The sequence below is a fragment of the Leptidea sinapis genome, chromosome 6 (assembly GCF_905404315.1).
Source record: "Leptidea sinapis chromosome 6, ilLepSina1.1, whole genome shotgun sequence".
NCBI classification, from domain to species: domain Eukaryota; kingdom Metazoa; phylum Arthropoda; class Insecta; order Lepidoptera; family Pieridae; genus Leptidea; species Leptidea sinapis.
Window position 1 is genome coordinate 1723474 of NC_066270.1, and position 18368 is coordinate 1741841.

Genomic DNA, 18368 nt, shown 5'->3' on the forward strand with positions numbered 1-18368 from the left:
CCAGAAAACGTTCCAAACCACAATCATGTCGAAATTGAGTTAAGAACATAAAACTGGTCAAGTGATTCATATTAACGGACTGACAAAAATGGCAGCACTACTCTTAGTAGTCTTAGTACTTAGTAGCCCAACCCAAGTGAATGAAATACACGTCTAATATTTATTAAACTTTAAACACGAATTCCCTAAGATGTGAATACAAATGGCTTGGAACGTTTTTCAGGACCTATGTCCAATTGACATCTGAAATTCTGCTGAGCTTAAGCTAAAATAGGCCAATACAAAAGCCAAGTACGCGTTTTATCACACTCAGCTAAGTTCTACGTAAGTAAAATCTGATCAAAGTTTACGTTCCCTCTATAGAAATTAAGCTTAAGAATAAAAAACACACAATACGGCATAGAAACATTTATTATATTTCTTTTGTTAAAAATATTATAAAGCAATATTTATGAAAACATATTATAAACTTTATACAAGATAATAACCATACATGTTGTATGTTCTGTTCATATATATACATTTATTACTTAACAACTACAATATACACTCATATATAATTATTGTTTTTACTTTTCTATAAAGCTCAACAGTTATTAACTTAACAGCGAAAGTATTTAGTGCCTCATCACAATTTAACATTCATTTAACATTTGGTGTGTCACAGACAACAGTAAGGTCGTACATAGAGTGGTTAAATTCTACGTCTACGATGTATCTAACGGAGTATACATTATTTTTATGAACAAACGAGATTGCGAGTGGCAAAGTCACAATATCATTAATGATAATTATTACCTCCGACCATGATCACAGTACCAGATATAATATATATATATAAAGAGTTGGAAGAAATAGAAATCGTGTCTGCCTACCTACCTAGCCCTGTGAGCGAGAGGTAAAGATAATCCCTACACGGATTTTAGCTAAGACCAACTGGTTTTATATAAAATCCGCTTACAGATATCCGGAAGCAGTATTTCCTATTATTATTTCAAATATGTAACTGTAGACGTATTATATATAAAATGGACTCTTACTGAACTAAAATTGTTAACAAGGGATAGCGATCAATACAGTTCAACCCAGGACTTCTTCATTCTTCCGAATCGATATAGAAAGGTGACGCGAGTACGCTGTCCTTGACAGGATAATCACTTTTAACACCGTGGGCAGCGAGTGTTTGATATTTGTGTAAGTCACCACAAGCAGAAGAAAAGTAGGAAAAAAAACATCTGAAGTACATCCGACTGAAAACAATCATCGACCGGCAAACAATTGGTCTCACCAAATAGTTACCACGCACTTTCATTTTAAGGATCTGCTATAAAATAAAAGCAGTAAATATACACGACATATAAAAATGACAAAAAATATTTTGAAAGCGAACCGGCCGGCGTTTGAAATATTTTAATTTAATAATAATAATTCTAAATACAGTAATGTACACAAGTGGGAGGCTCCTTTGCACTAGACAGAGACAAGAGAAGAGACAACGGCGCCTATTTCTGCCGTGAAGCAGTAATGTGTAAGCATTGTTGTATTTCAGTCTGAAGGGCTTCGTAGCTAGTGATTACTGGGCAAAGGAGACTTAACATCTTATGTCTCAAGGTGACGAGCGCAGTTGTAGTGCCGCTCAGATATTTTGGGGTTTTTCAAGAATACGGAGCGACACTGCATTGTAATGAGCAAGGCGTATGAATTACCATTAGCTGAACGTTCTGCTCATCTCTCATCCCATCCCTTACTTACTTAAAAAAAAACTGCCGAATCACTTAAAATATAAAAACTGCTATAACATTAAACAATTTAACAGAATTATAATAAAACAGAAAGCATGAACATCGTGATCCTGACATTACTACTGAATTATCTTTGGTACGGAGTCTTTGTAAATATCTGTAACGACCCGTAAATAACAAAGATTTAACAAGCCTGTACAAATTAATTTTTTAATTTAGTTTTCATCCCATTGGCATTTTCACCATTTAAGTTTTGCGCGGTAGTTCACAGAGCTCAATCGATATGTTTTACACTAGCGATATATATCGCACGAGCGATAAATTTAAACGGTCAGATTGAATATAATACACATAAAACGTTTTTTAAGCATTTTTAAACAGAATATATCTTTTATTTTTGCTGACATCTTTTGCAAAACAATCTGGGCTATAAATATAGTTGTATAGGTCTGTGACCATAAAAACAGTAGAATAGTTTTATCGCTTACCCTTAATTGTCTAATTTTACATAAACTCTGTTTAAAATATAAATGTGTTCAGACGAACATATAGTTTATTAAATACACTTACAGGTGCTAACAGGACATACTTTTATTGAAACGGTGTAGTTGTTTCTTCTTCTTGTACCACCACTATTTTTAAAATATTAACCCACAGTGCTGGTACTACTACTTTTATATGCGTCCTAAATATACTGAGATGTCAAAACAAAGATTTTTATTATTGATATGGAATCAACCAAGGATAAAATATATCATTGGTTGGAACAATAATAGCACAGTAAAAATGTGTCATTAAAAGCATGTCCCGGTGTAAGACACAACAACTTTAAATTATATAATAATGTTATCTACATATAAACAGATCGTTATCTATCTAATATCACTCGCAGTGACCCCACGATGTACTTCAGTCCGGGCCGCAACGGACACTCACATGCGCATGCGCACGCCTGGTGTACGCACGCGATCACGGACGCAAACGTTGCACTCATTGGAGGCGCGCATACCTGTAATGTAAACAAAAATAAATCACATACCTATAAATCTTTAAATTAAATAAGCCTGTTTGTAACAATAAATTATTATTTTTTACTAAATACGTCGTTCGTTGCAATCTCAAGCTATTTACGCGTCTTTCGTGCGATAAATCGCCTTACGATTCTGTTCGGAAGTTGATTTGCATTCGAGACTAGAATTTGATCTGCAAGTTCAGTTTATAAGGGAATGTGGACATTGGAGTATGTGCTGACATATCTATTGGGTGCAAATTCAATTTAACTTTATCTATCGAACGCGAACGGTTGATTTGAATGCGCTCTAAGTTGGAGTATATTATTTGAATTTTGAATTCGTTGTATAATGTATTCTCGCGTGTAATGCGCGCATCGTACTTCATAGATTGTTCGATAAAAGCGCACGGGATTTATGGAAGGCTATGACCATTTAAGCTTAATATTTTACATGCAAATCAAAATCTATCTCACTATTACTTTTATTATATCAAAATAACTATCTGCCAAGTCGAGCAAAAACAAGCGGATCAGCTGTACCATCGTTTTCTCGAAGCAGTTCAGGCCATTTTAGACCCACTATAACTTCATTGTGGATAAAGGTAATCTGGCCAAGTTAATCTATTTATTCATAACATAAAAGATTTGTAATATTGATATGGTCACTATAAGATGTTGTATTCTAATTACGTAATAACCTAAGACAGAAGGACCGTTGAGTTGAGACTGAAGAAATTGACCGAGTTGGTATTACATGGATCTCACAACTTTTTACAGTAAAATAACTGAGTGGTGAGACTTGGCTTTTTTATACAAGTTATGTCTTTAGAAGTAACTTAGACATGTAGCCTAAGTAAGTATTCTTTGAAAATAAACACGGAAAAATACGTTGATACGTTTATTGTAACAAATAAATTGAATGGAATGATAACTTATTGATAGGTGGTAGTTAAACAATCTACATAATGTTCAAGAGACACAATTATATCTTTTTTTCATCAATTAAGTATATCTTCTTCAAAATAATTTGATGTTATTACATCAAATTCAAATATTTTTATTCAAAATAGGATTTAAAATCACTTATTGAACGTCAAAATCTACCACCCATTCAAAAGAGACTGCCTCAGACCTGAGGAGAATGGGCGCAAGAAACTCAGCGGGCTTTTTTTTTATTATAAAATATGGATTACAATGTAATATCGTACAATAAACATTTATAATTAAAGGCTGAGGTGTTCGCTTTATTCCCGTGGTCCGTGGTGTCATTAAGAAAATCGTTTATGCTATAATAACCTTTCCCACACAAACGTTTTTTAACAATTCTTTTAAATTTCGTAACACATCAACTGTCAAAATCATATATAATCATCATTGATAATATTAACAAAGATAATTTTATACGCTCATAATTTATGTAAACGCTTAGTCAAAATCGTTCTTAGCCATTATTATAAGATGACCCGTTCTTTATTCGCTAGAGCGGGAAGGACATCCTTATTATAAAGTTGTTTCTATTTGTGTTACAATGGGGTCTGACCGCTTTAACACTCCGTTCCTGTCAGTTTAAATTACTTATTAATACGTCAAATGAAAAATGTTTATTTGAAACGTATAGTACACATAAATATACAAATAACTTAAAAAAATTATAACGGAGACAAACAATAGACAAATAAAATCTGAAACAATACTACCTATACGTTACAAAAATGGTCCCAACTCAGTATGATTGCTAGTGTAAAAAACCAACGCTGGTCTTTCGTTGGGCCATTTGGTGACGTCACGCTAAATATAATTTTAAATAGAACAAAAGTTATTTTAGCTAGTAAATTAACGTAACGAAAAATTAACACTTAACTAATATGCTTTGTAATCCTAGAATGTACAAAAGAGAAACTCGAAAATATCAATCAGGTCATACCGAGAAGTCTGTGAAGTGTGAACATCCCAGGTGGGTTCTGAATTTCTTATAAAAGGAGTTTAATTGGCGATGCAGGAGCCCTTAACACCATACCATACCATAATACGTTATATAATATAAATGCCCAACTAGCAGATAGACTCAGCTCTGCGGCATATGCCGTTAGAAATAAGATTAAAGATAAAGATTAGAGATAGAGAGTACACGAATGTTCCGAACACTAGATTAGTATACTTCAGTTATTTTCACAGCATCATGAGGGTATTTTACTGTGGGGTCATGCTGCTGACATTGATATAGTGTTTGCTCTGCAAAAGAGAGCTGTTCGTGCTATATATCAGCTTGGTTATAGACAGTCTCTCAAAGAAAAATTTAAAGAAATAAATAACTGTTAATTGTCAGTACATTTATGAAAATTTAATAAACGTTCACAAAAATCATCACCTTTTTGCTCTTTTAATAGTGATTTTCATTATTATAACACTAGAAATAAGGGATTAATTGTAACTAATTCTAGTAGGCTCCATAAGATACATAACAGCTATAAGGGTAAATGTATACACTTTTATAATAAAGTCCCAGCCACTGTTCAGGAATTATCTATAAATAAATTTAAGTGTTTTATAAAAAAAATGGCTTTGTCTTAAATCCTATTACTCCTACTACAGCTGAATATCTAAGTGATCGGACAGCCCGGGACTAGATTATGATTATTTATAGCGATAGAAATGCCTGTACAATATTGTATATTTTTATTGAAAAGAGCGCAAAAAAAGAATGCTGGAAGAGTTTCTTGCGCCGCTTCTTCTCTCTCTCAGAGCGCCATTTGTTTCCGAAGCGGTAGTAGTATCCAGTATATTAGAAATGACATCAAAAACAATTCCAAAGGAATTTAAAAAAAATATATGCCGTTTATGCCTTTTAACAAACACAGATTTTATAGGTATTTGTAACTAATTGTGTTGAAGTGTCATTTGAAATAATTGATTGCAAGATAATATTTTTGTTGCAAAGTTGAAAAAGTGAAAATTCTATAATTACCTATTACTGAATGATTAAAGGGGCTATATTTTCTTAACAAATTAGAGAATCCTAGGCAAATTGTAATCTAATTTAGGGCACCATGAACAATCTGAATTATGGAGTTGCCGTCTATGAGCTTTGGCCTAAATACGACTGAAAAAATTTGGAACTTGCTTGACTGTCACATTCGGACTTTTACATCTCAAACGCCCTGACCCTGAGAATTCAACATGAAGAATAACGGAAGATCATAAGCATGCCGCGTAGTTGTCAAGCTGTGATAAGGTATACTAAACGTCACTAAAGGCGAATATATCATATATATATGTCGATATAAACATATTTCATCATTACAAAATCTTTTTCGCCTCTTCATCTCCTCTGCAATTGCGGCCCACCAATGCATAAGCGTAACACCATCCATGGCGACTATACCCTACTCCCAGATGCTTTTTGCAATACTCGCGTCAAGAAGATACTGTGGTTCATAAACGCGGCAGGGCTTAACGACGAGCTATTAGTACGAGTGGCGAACACAATAGTTCAATTCTGGACGCGGTGTTACTAGGACCCAAACAGGACTATAGCCAACCTCTGCAAATAATAATAATAAATGCTGTACGAGCAAACTCATGCTGTATACCAATAGTTTTAGTTTTATACTGATATCAACGCACACGCTAAACACATATTTTTCACTATAAACTTTTATACATAGACAATTCCGTAGTTGCAATACTTTGCTCTGCGCAATCTATCGCTAAGTTATCGATGCGTATCGATCATTATATAAATTGGACGTAGTTCCTGAAAAACGTTCCAAGCCACAAACAACACATTTTAAGGAATTTGTGTTTAAAGAAAATAAACATAGGTGTATTCCATACATGTGGGTTAGGCTACTAAGTCATGATGTCATTTAAAGAGTCACAGTAGGGCTGCCATTTTTTGTCGGTCCGTTAATATGAATCACGTTCTTAACTCAATTTCGACATGATTGTGGTTTGGAACGTTTTTCTGGAATTAAGTCCAATTAAACCGTAAATCTGTTTATTAGTTTAATACATATATTTTTATTCTATCAGTTTATATTTAATTTATTGGTCCTTCGAGCCGGACAAACACATACAAAACCGTACAGAGACTTTATTAATTATTTAGGAGAACTTCGTTTTGAAAACACAAGATACATATTAATTACCTGCGCTGTCTCGAACGCTACAATTGGAAGAGGTCGTCGTGCGCGCGCTCCAGTCGCTTGAGTGAGCTGTCGACGCGGCGGCCGTGCGAGAGCGCGGCGGGCGGCGGAGGAGGCGGCAGCAGCGGCGGCGGTATCACCTCGTTGTACGACGTGGACGCGCCCATCGACGCCGACTGCCGCAGCCGCGCGGTGGGCCGGTGCCGCACGAAGTCATCCTCGAAGTCCCGTACGAATCTGACGATTTTAAGACAATCTATTATAAAGAGGTTTCCCTTCCATCTGGGATTGTGAATATTTTGTCTTCTGCAAATTTATGGATGATACGGGATTTCTAGCCTGGGTGCCTCCGGAGTTACTGATAAGCTAACCATGCGATATGATTTAAATGACACAACACTTAGGGCTGTGTCCAAATAAAAACAAGAAAGGCAAAAGCTCTCATTTCTCATTCAAACCCAAAATACATACCCTTTCTCTTATTTCTTTAAGTTTCTTTCGCCGTCGTTCGCTATATGTGTGACCGGCCTCATAGTTACATACAAATACCATGCGGCGAATACCGGCGATACCCGACATTGACGATATTTTTTCTTTACGAGGCCTTCATTCAAACACGTATCATTTTAGACTACGACATATAAGCCAAAACACGATTAGGGCAATAAACTTTATCGATAGAAAATATTACATTAATGTTGATAATAACGTGACGTCAGCGTCGGAATCGAACAAGCATCTGCTCGTCTTAGACTGGCAATGGTCAAAGGTCCTAAGATCCGTCTGGTGTTGTAAGATATAGTGGGCGGCGATGATCACTAACCATCAGAATAGCTGTACGCTCGTTTGTCCTCCTAACCTATAAAAAGAAAAGCAGCATCAATTTGCCCGTGACAACAATATAGTCAATCGATTCTTAAAGGTCTCTAAAGACTAAAGCCGCCAGCCCGGCCTTGTTTTGAATCAAAAAGACTGAGGGTAGCGCCCGCGGCTTTAGTAGACATCTGTTAGACCAATAAAAATCACAAAACGACTCTTAAGGAGACACTAAATGCCAGAAACCTTGAGCGATATGAGTTCACGGCTGCCGGCCGCCATTTTTTTAAAAAAAAGCCAATATTTTCAAAATTCTTGCATGAAAAACAGTTTATATGCTTACAATCCTCGTTATTCACTACTAATCTGAATAAATGAACCTACACAAAAAAGTACAAGCTATAAGAATAACTTTTCTGAGAGAAGTACCAAAAAAAAAATGCATCACGCCATGCCAAAAAACTTGCTTAACTTCAAAGAAAAGTGGTAGTTCAAAAAGGCTCGGCAGTGTTAACTATAACCAACAGCAACCATTAGCAACCTACAAATAAGACTTAAGGATATGTGTAACAGGATTAAGTAGTGTTCATAGCTCGAAATGCTATACTTTCACCACAAAACTTGTCTAAACACACCATGTTTGCGTGTTTTCTGCTTACTCTTCGCCTTATCATCTTAACGATGTGTAAGGGATACCTAGGTAACACTGAAAATGTTTAAAACTGGCCAGTTAGAAACATTGCTAATTAAACCTTTTATTTTGAATTTCAATTTTAGAACTATTTTTTAACCTAATGCATTCATTTGTCATTATTCGTGAATTTGCGGCAAATCTAAAAATATTGTTACACGTGAAAATTAACCTAACGCGAGAAAATTTACACTTACGTATAACATACGAACTGCACCCTCCCCTGAAATTAATTACATTCACATGAGATATTTTCTTCTTGACATTATAAGTTCACGATATATGATTACTTTTTGCTTAAACGCTTCAAACATATCTGTTGGCTAGAACTTAGATCGGCTCCTAGCCATTACCGACTTAAGTAGTAGCTAGGGACCCTCCGACACTACGTAACATACGTGTTGGTTTGTGAAGTACCAACGACCATCATGCCTGCTCCGCGACAAATTCCTTAACAAGAGTCACTCCCCTATCATCCCTATGCGTATCCTAAGCCGAATAGTAGGCATGGCACGTTTGTTTGTTCCTAGTTTTAAATAAAGAGATTATAACAATTTCTGGAGAATTGATTTGATGTGTCTATTTAACCATTTTTTTTTTGTTTTATGGAAGGAGGACAATCGAGCGTAAGGGTCACCTGATGTTAAGTGATCACCGCCGCCCACACTCTCTTGCAACACCAGAGCAATCACAGGAGCGTTACCGGCCTTTAAGGAAGATGTGCTTTTTTGAAGAAAGTACCCATATTATTATATCAGAAGACCCCGGTTCGAATTCAGATGTCCTATTAGTTTTTTTTTTGTTCATGTTTTGTACATTCTTAAAAATCCGAGCAAGGCTTTTTTCGTCCGGATATTGTATATCAAAATGAGGCAAATAAATACAATTATTATTTAAAGTTTTCATTAAATCATAGCATAGCCTAGAGCCTTTTAGGATATAGGATTTCAATATGGAAAGAAATCGTTCAATACTTTTCATAATAGCAAATTTGTTATTTGAGGTACATATCACCTACTGTAATAAAATCATTTGACGCCGTAATTATTCAGCTGACCCAATATCACGTTATCGAAGATTAGCTTATCAATGAGCAAACAATATCTTATGTCGCCGCATCCACGTATTTACTAACCCATTTTGACCCAAAATATTACACACAACATACACAGAAATATAGAAATAATATTTATTTATTTAAGATACAATTCAGAAAATATATCATCGAATACATGAGACATTTTGAAAACAATAAATTAAAGGCATTTATTTTCTCAAAATTGATTCCTTTAGAATTCTTTTTGATGTCATTTCTAATATAAAAGAACTAGAAATCATATAATTTTAAAACACGTAACCCAAATACGAAATGAAATTTTAAAATAATTTTACATTTTGCGCGCTACACGCTTTCACAGTTTTTTTTTTATATGAGAGGGGGCAAAGGGGCAAGATGCTCACGGGATGGGGAGAGGTGAGGCAACCGCCCATGGACATCGCAACAACAGGTGTGTCAAGAAATGCGTTGCCGGCCTTTAAGATGGGAGTATGCTTTTTTCTTGAAGGTCCCTAAGTCGTATCTGTTCGGGAAGACCGCTGCCGGTAGTTGATTCCACAAAGTGGCTGTGCGAGGCAAGAAATTTCGGACAAAACGCGCGGTTGTGGAATGCCAGACGTCTACGTGATGCGGATGGTACTTTGCACGTAATGTCCGGTGGTGGAATTCGGCCGCTGGAATCAACCCGAACAGCTCCTCTGAGCACTCCCCGTGATAAATGCGGCTATATAGAGTTATATTTTGATGTTACAAAGTTTTACTTGTGAGAACTTCATCGGTATAAACACATACAAATAAATATTTCCAAGAACAGCAATTTCTGTGCATATGAAAAAGCGAGTGTATATGCGCTTAATGCCAGGGTCGAATAAAATACTACGATAAGTATCAAACACAGGATCGCACCCACACAATACGATAAAATATTCTTGCATTTCTAGTATTTGATTTTAAAAAAAAACGAGTATATATTCACGCATTTACACATAAAATTTTCTCAAAATACTAGGTAGAAGAAGCTTAATAGATATAATAAGCTAGAGGTCCCGGGTTCGAATCCCGGTAGCTGCAAGCATTTATATGATGAATATGGATGTTTGTTTCCGAGTCATGGATGTTTAAATGTATTTATGTATGTTTATATGAATATATGTATGTTTAAGTAAGTATATTGTATTCAATATATCATTGTCTTGTAACCCATAACACAGGCTATATATGCTTAACTTGGGGCAAGATAATTTGAGTAAAAAGTGTGTCCATAAGTGTGTCAATAATAATGTTTTCGCTTAACTGTAGACAAAAAGAACAAAGCATTAACAAATATCTACTTTAAATGCTGGGAAGATAATAAAAAAATGGAATTAGTTTATACTTAAGCTTGTCGCGTTCTAGAAATAATTTCGGTCAGTGACCTATTAAATACCTATACCTGTCATTTGCTTACAAGTGACAGCCGACATTACGTTTCGCTTCCACGCTCAATTTTTTATCAAGGGCATTCGTTCCACGGGTTACGTCGTAATAAAACACTACACAATGTTCTAGTTCATAAATTAACCAGTCAAATAATATTTGTAGACGACTGTACAAAGCGTGTTGTAAAACATTAACAACAATACACCTCGCAGACAATCGACATTGCTTACGACCTTGCATTACTTTTTAACATGAAACGCTAATGTCCGCTAACAAATTAATTACTAATCCCAAGTGAAAACAATTTACGTAAGCAGTAAATTTTTCCTCGAAACATTATCAAGATCAAAACGAATTAAATTAAAATGTATAACCCTCATGCAATTATACTTATCTGTTGTTTAGACAATCCGGCAAACTTCTAAATTAAAAAATAACAACATTGAATCAAATAATCACGTCTCTCTCTCTGTGCGAACTTCTCGTGGGACCGCCATGTCCCACAGTTCAGATATACTTAAGAAACTTAGGGTATGTTATCAAAAATTTCATGCAAGCTGTCTCAAACATATATGCTCTACAAGTTCGTGAAGTCAACTTGTAAAACTTTTTCTAAATTCAGAACAATCACGAACAGTAAGTGAAATTAAATATGGCCCAGAGTTTCCAAGCATATTATAGATTATTTAGGAAAAACTTTTAAATCGCGAATATAAAATTGAAATACTTTTATTTGATACATTATAGGTATCAATTAAGTTAACATCTAGTACGTCTTGATAGAGCATATTGTAATTGGAATCAAAAAACAACGGCTGCATTTCGTACAAAAAAAATATTAGTTTTGATCGATTTACTGCCTGACAATTTCACGCCAATTGCACTCGCTGAAAAAAACTTAATCAAACTGTCAAATCAATAAGTTAACGTAAAGAGCGAATCGAAGCGTTGTCAACACTATTAGAAAAATGGTTCTTTTATAACGGCATACCTACATATAAAAAAGGAAAGTTTTACATTGAAAAAAAGGAAAATATTAAATCATAATAATGTAGGAGATCTCTATATTTACCTAGTAATGCTTACATAATATTTAAATTATTGAGTAGTTTGACGGCTAACGTTAGTCTGGAATTATTTATCCGATATACCCTAGGAAACCTAGGGTTTATAATTTTTTGAGAATCACTCCATTCCTATAATGGAAATCATCATCTTTTGAAGACTAAAAGAAAAAAACTACGTCTAAAAAAAACCGACTTCAAAAAGTGAAAAGTATAAAATAACTAAAAATTTTGTTTAATACATCCCTTATGCAAAGCTTTACCTTTAATATTAATAAAATACTATTATTTTAATGTGCTACATATTGATAGGTTTTAAGTTGGTCGGTCGGACCAAATGGCATCTATTCCGCATCGAACTAAAGAAGAATTACGTAAATCGGATCATAAATCTCAGCGTAATCGGTGTACATACATAAAAAAAATACGGAGCTAATTGAAAACCTCCTCCTTTTTGAAGTCGGTTAAAAAAGCAAAAACAACACATTAATAATAACTCTCTTTTTTTTTTGATAATTTCACATTTGCAATATAAAGTTATTGAAAGCATTTTTTAGTTTTATTTACTAATTAATAAATACCAAGCTGCATTTCGGATTTCACGGTAGCAGCTTGAAAAAATAACACCTCGAATTTCACAGAAGATTGACTGACCCCTGCTGGAATTGAACTTACGAGGCGTACATTGCATAATATTGTGTCCAAACAACGGTCTCATCAACTAAAGTGTTATTTAATGTACAAATCCACCGCCGCAACACAGCGACTATTAGCGGGAAACGAAAACGAAGTATTAATCGATCTAAGTAACATAAGCAAGTTCATAATATTGAGATATCAATATCTACAATATGACAAATATAATCTGTTAAATGACGACATGTTTTACTCAATTGTCTCAAGAGACAAAAATGCTTCGTATTTTTTATATTAAAGGAATGTATAAAAGGGTCTGGTACCTAAATACAAAAAAAATAAGAGTCTGAAATGAAAAGGTTATGCAATTTTAAGAAAATAAGACAGAGGACCTTTGTAAATGTATATCCGTAATCCCTGCCCATCCCAACTGTCGTATATAATATAAACACCGACCATTACCATTAAATATTCAAGACACATAATCACCACACAAATACTCATTACTTGTTGGCCTCATCCCTAAAATTGGCGAAATTGTGGTGGCCCTTCCACAAAAGCCACAATAAAAAGTAGACAAAATAATTTTTGAAGATGAGTTTTTATATACTAAAAGAAGGAAGCGGATTAAAAATCAAGCTCGACTCGACAATTTAGAATTGCGATTGAATATAAAAATTTGCCATTCTCAACAATTCATACCACATTACCCCAAAATATTTATAGATCTTATATCAGAATTCAGCCATTCTATCTCTCTGAACAAACTTCCTCAACATTGTCTTGATACGATTTATGTAGTTCATTATCTCTGTAATGATACGACCCAGCTACACTACTAGAGCGCATATTATTTATTCAAACAATATCACGTGATTGTGCATTAAATGTAGTAGCACGCTAATAAATACAGTGACGAGACGCGAAAGGTACGCGCAACAGTCATGTGACCAACTTCGGCGCGTAGAAAGTATCGCGATCTTTTGCAACGCGAGAAAACTACAAACATCTATCTATGGCTACGGGTTCAATTAATGCTCGGGAATTTGCGTATGGTCAATATCTGATGTTTGTGTGTATTAATAAATTCCGGCGATGCTACGAACCACAGTTGTGGTGATACAAGTAGGTTCGAATTTCTCGAAATTCCTGTCTCAGCCTGAGTTTATACATCTTCTCAGTAGTTTTATGATGAAAAGTTAATTGGTGGCACAATAATCATTTAAATGGTTAAGGTTAATTACTGACCGCCATGCTTCCTGTGACCCCAGTTCCCACCTACCTGCAGTTCATGTCAGATATATTATATGAAAACTTTTCCGTTACTGTGTAAGTTATTCTGAGCTCATTAACAACATTGGTATAGAGCGGAAAATTCCGCATATACTCATATAATTTTATGCATACATTTGTATGCATAAAATTATATGAGTATTTTTTATCATAATAAAAACTAAAATAAACATATGAGTATGTTAAGTTACTTCATCTGAACACCTACACTGATGTTGTTGTAAACCAAAACACAATAAACCCATAAAACCCTTTTGCATTAATGGATTAAACTCTTAACCAGGACTCCAGAGCCACTCCAAAACTCAACCCAATACAAACCTTCACAAACAATCTGCATGTGAGGCAGTTAAGTCAAGATGGGAAAACTTACTGATCCTAACTAAGACATTACTGGGGTACTGTAGATTGCACAAAAGCCTCTACATCCTAGGCCTCAGGGAGTCAAGAGTGTGTAGATTCAATTCCAGTCAATATGTAACCGTAGCATATTATTCGGGAACATAGTCCTTTAATGTATGTGAAACCTTGTAAGTATTAAGAAGATGTGTGTATTCAGTTTTGTGTGATTCATCAAGATGTATGTGAAGGGTGAGTCCGGTTAATGAGCACTAACCGGCCCAAAAACTTGCGGAACTAGTTTAGAATTGAGTTGTAAGTTCAAGATAAGCGCTCCAGCTAAATTCATGAAAATGTTCAAGGTTTAAAAAAAAATGCCTATGGCTTCTAACTATTTTAAAAATTCCCAGAACATGGGCCAATAAAATGAGCCAAATTCAAATTTCACATCACGGACATCAACTTCTCGGGCACCCTGCATATAATACTAACTGACCCGACAGACAGCCAACCTACTTTTATCCATCGTAATATATACCTAGACAATTTTTTTCTATAGTAAAATTATACTAAAACTATCAACCAAGTAGATTTCAATAAAAATTCTGCAGCCATTAACAAGTTTGAGATATTTTAAATTATACTTTTTTAGAATGAAAAATCTCGTTGTGATTTAAATTTTACCATCACTTTTAATTTTGTATAGTAAGAAAAAGAATACAATACAAATTCTTCCCAATGGTTAAATCAGTAGTGATAAAGAAACGTATGCCTGTTTGAATATGAATAAATTAATAATAATAATTATCAACCTACGCAAATAGTTCTTATCAATTCAATGTAGTGTCATGAGTTTGTTCATTTTATCATACTGTCAATAGACGAGAGGTCTGTACATTAAATTATTATTTTACAAGTCATCTTCATAAAAACTATACTTACAGTAAAATTAAATGAAAATATAGTGTTGTATTATATATTGCTCAATTTCCAACATCTTATGCAAGAAGTCGAAGCTTCTAGATTACTATTGGTATCTGAAGTTCATTGACCATAAGTGATTAGAGGTTTGGTATGAGCTTATCAAAAAATATGACTGTAATAAATATCAAACAAATTTGTAATGGTTTAGAATATAAAATGAACTGGAATGCTCATATTTGAAAAAAAGGCATAGAGGTGCTGCAGGTTATTATTAAGATATAATTTATTACTAAAATATAAAAAATACTTACTCGCTGTTTTCTTTTGTTTTTTCCACATGCTTTTTTATAGTTGCAATGGAAGAGTCCAATCTATTAAGGAAATTATCAAATGTCTCTTTTTCATCGGGACTACCTGGTGAAAAATCTCTTGTGGGCATTCCTGCTATAGAAGCGCGGTGATTAGAAGGGGCGATCTCAGTTACTCTCTCACCATTCTCATAATATGGAGAATCCTTGGTAACGGGAATCAATAAATATTCTCTTAAAAACAAACTGTCCGTAGCAAACAATCGGTTTGCTCGTCTTATCTTTTCCATCTGTAAAGAAAACAAAATGATATCGTAATTATAACAAATACATGTCATGTATAAACTAAACAATATTAGAAAAATATAAATATAACCACTTACTGTAACTCCATACTTCAAAGCAATTCCTTGTAGTGTATCACCTTTTGACATTACATGCTTAATATACTCTTCATTCCTTTTCATGTGATTGCATGTACTACCATATTTTTTCAAGGGTCGTGCTGATTCCCGGATCGAAATTCTTTCGTCGAAAAGACGATCCTCCTCCATTTTCGACAAACAATAATTTTTAAATGACAGTACATTAATAATACACCAAACAACGTGAAGTTAGTTGAAGTTTAGTAAATGTCACCTAAAAAGTCACAGAAAAACTTCTTTTTTTATTTATGGCTTGGGGATCTGCCAACATCCGAAGAATGCACTATAGAAGCAGTGTCCACGTGCCCCTTTCAGATAGCAATAGTTTTTTCATAATATTTTCACTAAAATTACCCCGGAACGGAACGAATTAAATCTTACGACACATAGTCACATACTCAACTGATGATTGGGAATTAATTTGAATTAAACACAAAACGAAAATCATGTACGTATAATCATATATTTATTAATGGACTATATTAATATAACAAGAAAGATATGTTACATTACAAAAGTAATTTCATATAAACCACGATTGCCTATTGTTATGGTGCGAAATGTTACATATTAGTCAGCGATATATTTTTTTTAGCAATTGAAATGTAATTACGTAGCAAAAAGATTAAAATAGTCATGTTATTTACATAATTTTTCCTAATTAAAAAGGGTATTTACCTACCTGAAATACGACACTCCATCCACTTTGATTTTGGATATGCTGTTATTTGGACAACTTTTCACTGAACACTTTGTAATTGAGTGGCATTGTATTCAAAGCGCTGTTAAAACAACTGAACGAAAACTTTGCCTAATAGACGCGCAGTTTTGCTTCAGGCAATTATTAAAGTGATTGTTGTTTATTGTACGCAAATGACAAAATATTAAAAAACTTAAAATTAGAGTGCCGCCAGCAGCGGAGCCATTGCCACAAGTTACCCGTGGCAGGGCTGTAGTAGAAGCTATCACTGTGTGTCTTTTAACCAACCGCTTGATAATATATTGATCGAGGCTCTTCGCTTCGCCTTTTAGACCGTTTGCCGTAAGGACTATCTGTACTATGATCGTCAAGTGAACGTCTCTATCTCGTTAACTATCTTTAGTATCTTATCTCGTTATCCAAGTCATTCTAGATTTTTTTATGAAAATAAGGGACGAGACGAGCATGTAGTTCACCTGATGGTAATTGATACGCCCTGCCCATTAAAATTCAGTGCCGTTCAGGATTCTTGAAAAACCCAAAAATTCTGAGTGGCCCTACAATTGCGCTCGTCACCTTGAGACATAAGATGTTAAGTCTCATTTGCCCAGTAATTTCACTAGATGTCTTTTGGTGGTACGTAAGCAGTGGTGGTATTCGTCACTGAAGGCTGACTTGTGCCTTCTGATGTTGATGGAAGTATCTAAAGATAATAATATACAGTGGTGAATTACGAAATTATAAAATGTAAATGAATAATGCTACCAAAAACTTAACTTGTAAAACAAACAACGGCTCGCAACTCAGTACTTATTCCGTAAAAAGTTGTGAGATCCACGTAATGTCAAGTTGGTGAATTAACTCAGTCCTCTGTTCTGAGGGTCCATCTGTCTGAATTTATTACATAAATAGCTAAACGAACAATATCTTATAGTAACAATATCCATATTAAAAAAAATACATGTCCAATGTGTAAATTAAGAAATAATACATAATATTATAATTAGATAAGATTGCTTAGTGCGATTGCCAAGTCAATCTATTTATTTATAACATAAAAGATTTTTTAAATTGACAACACACATGACAGCACTGATGTGCCCCCAGACAAATACTCACTACTCAATTCTGGTTTGTTGTTTCCAAGTAACCACAACGATGTGTTCATTGGTCGCAAGCTTGCGGCTCTAGGTTCTGTGTTTCTATGTTTGAGTTTACAAACAAAAAAATAGGTAATATACTTATATACATAATGACAGCAACAACTCTTAATAACTACAAATTAACAAGTGTCACCAAAAAAAAAATTGTAAGCAACAATAAAGCACTTAAATTAATAAATTGCAATGGAACAGTATCTTCAACGAGCCGATTTTTGTCGCGTAAAAGTAGACTGAACAAATTCTTGCATGTCTATTTGGTTCCCATAAATCTGTTCATCCTGTTGCTTTTATCCATTGTTTAGTATTTCATTATATTCAGTATATTCAGTTTATTATTTTGTGTGCAATGTGTATATTGTCCAACATTATTACAACATGTTCCTTGTTTTATTATCAATGACAGCAAAACGTACAAATTTCGTTCTAATTTTCTTACTCCATACAAAAATGCCGTTGTAATTATTAATACTAATAATGAATACCTGCTGGAAGGTTCAAAATAAAAGCATTACCCTATAAGTTGGGTAAAACTATATATATATATATGTTATGGCAACCTTTTGGTTGTCACTGTATTATGTTATATTTATTTTGATTATGACAAATTTACGGAAAGTATGTGACTATGGATCAA

General features: G+C 34.2%; 1 protein-coding gene across 1 annotated transcript; it reads right to left on the minus strand.

Moving 5' to 3' along the window:
• Window positions 1-393: 393 nt before the first annotated feature.
• On the minus strand, window positions 394-16041 carry LOC126965206 (lysM and putative peptidoglycan-binding domain-containing protein 2). Its single transcript, XM_050808683.1, has 4 exons — window positions 15830-16041; window positions 15450-15736; window positions 6903-7136; window positions 394-2751 (listed from the first exon to the last, which is right to left on the minus strand). The coding sequence occupies exons 1-3, from the start codon at window positions 15998-16000 to the stop codon at window positions 6920-6922; spliced, it is 675 nt and encodes a 224-aa protein (XP_050664640.1). The 5' UTR covers window positions 16001-16041; the 3' UTR covers window positions 394-2751; window positions 6903-6919.
• Between the last annotated feature and the right edge of the window lie 2327 nt (window positions 16042-18368).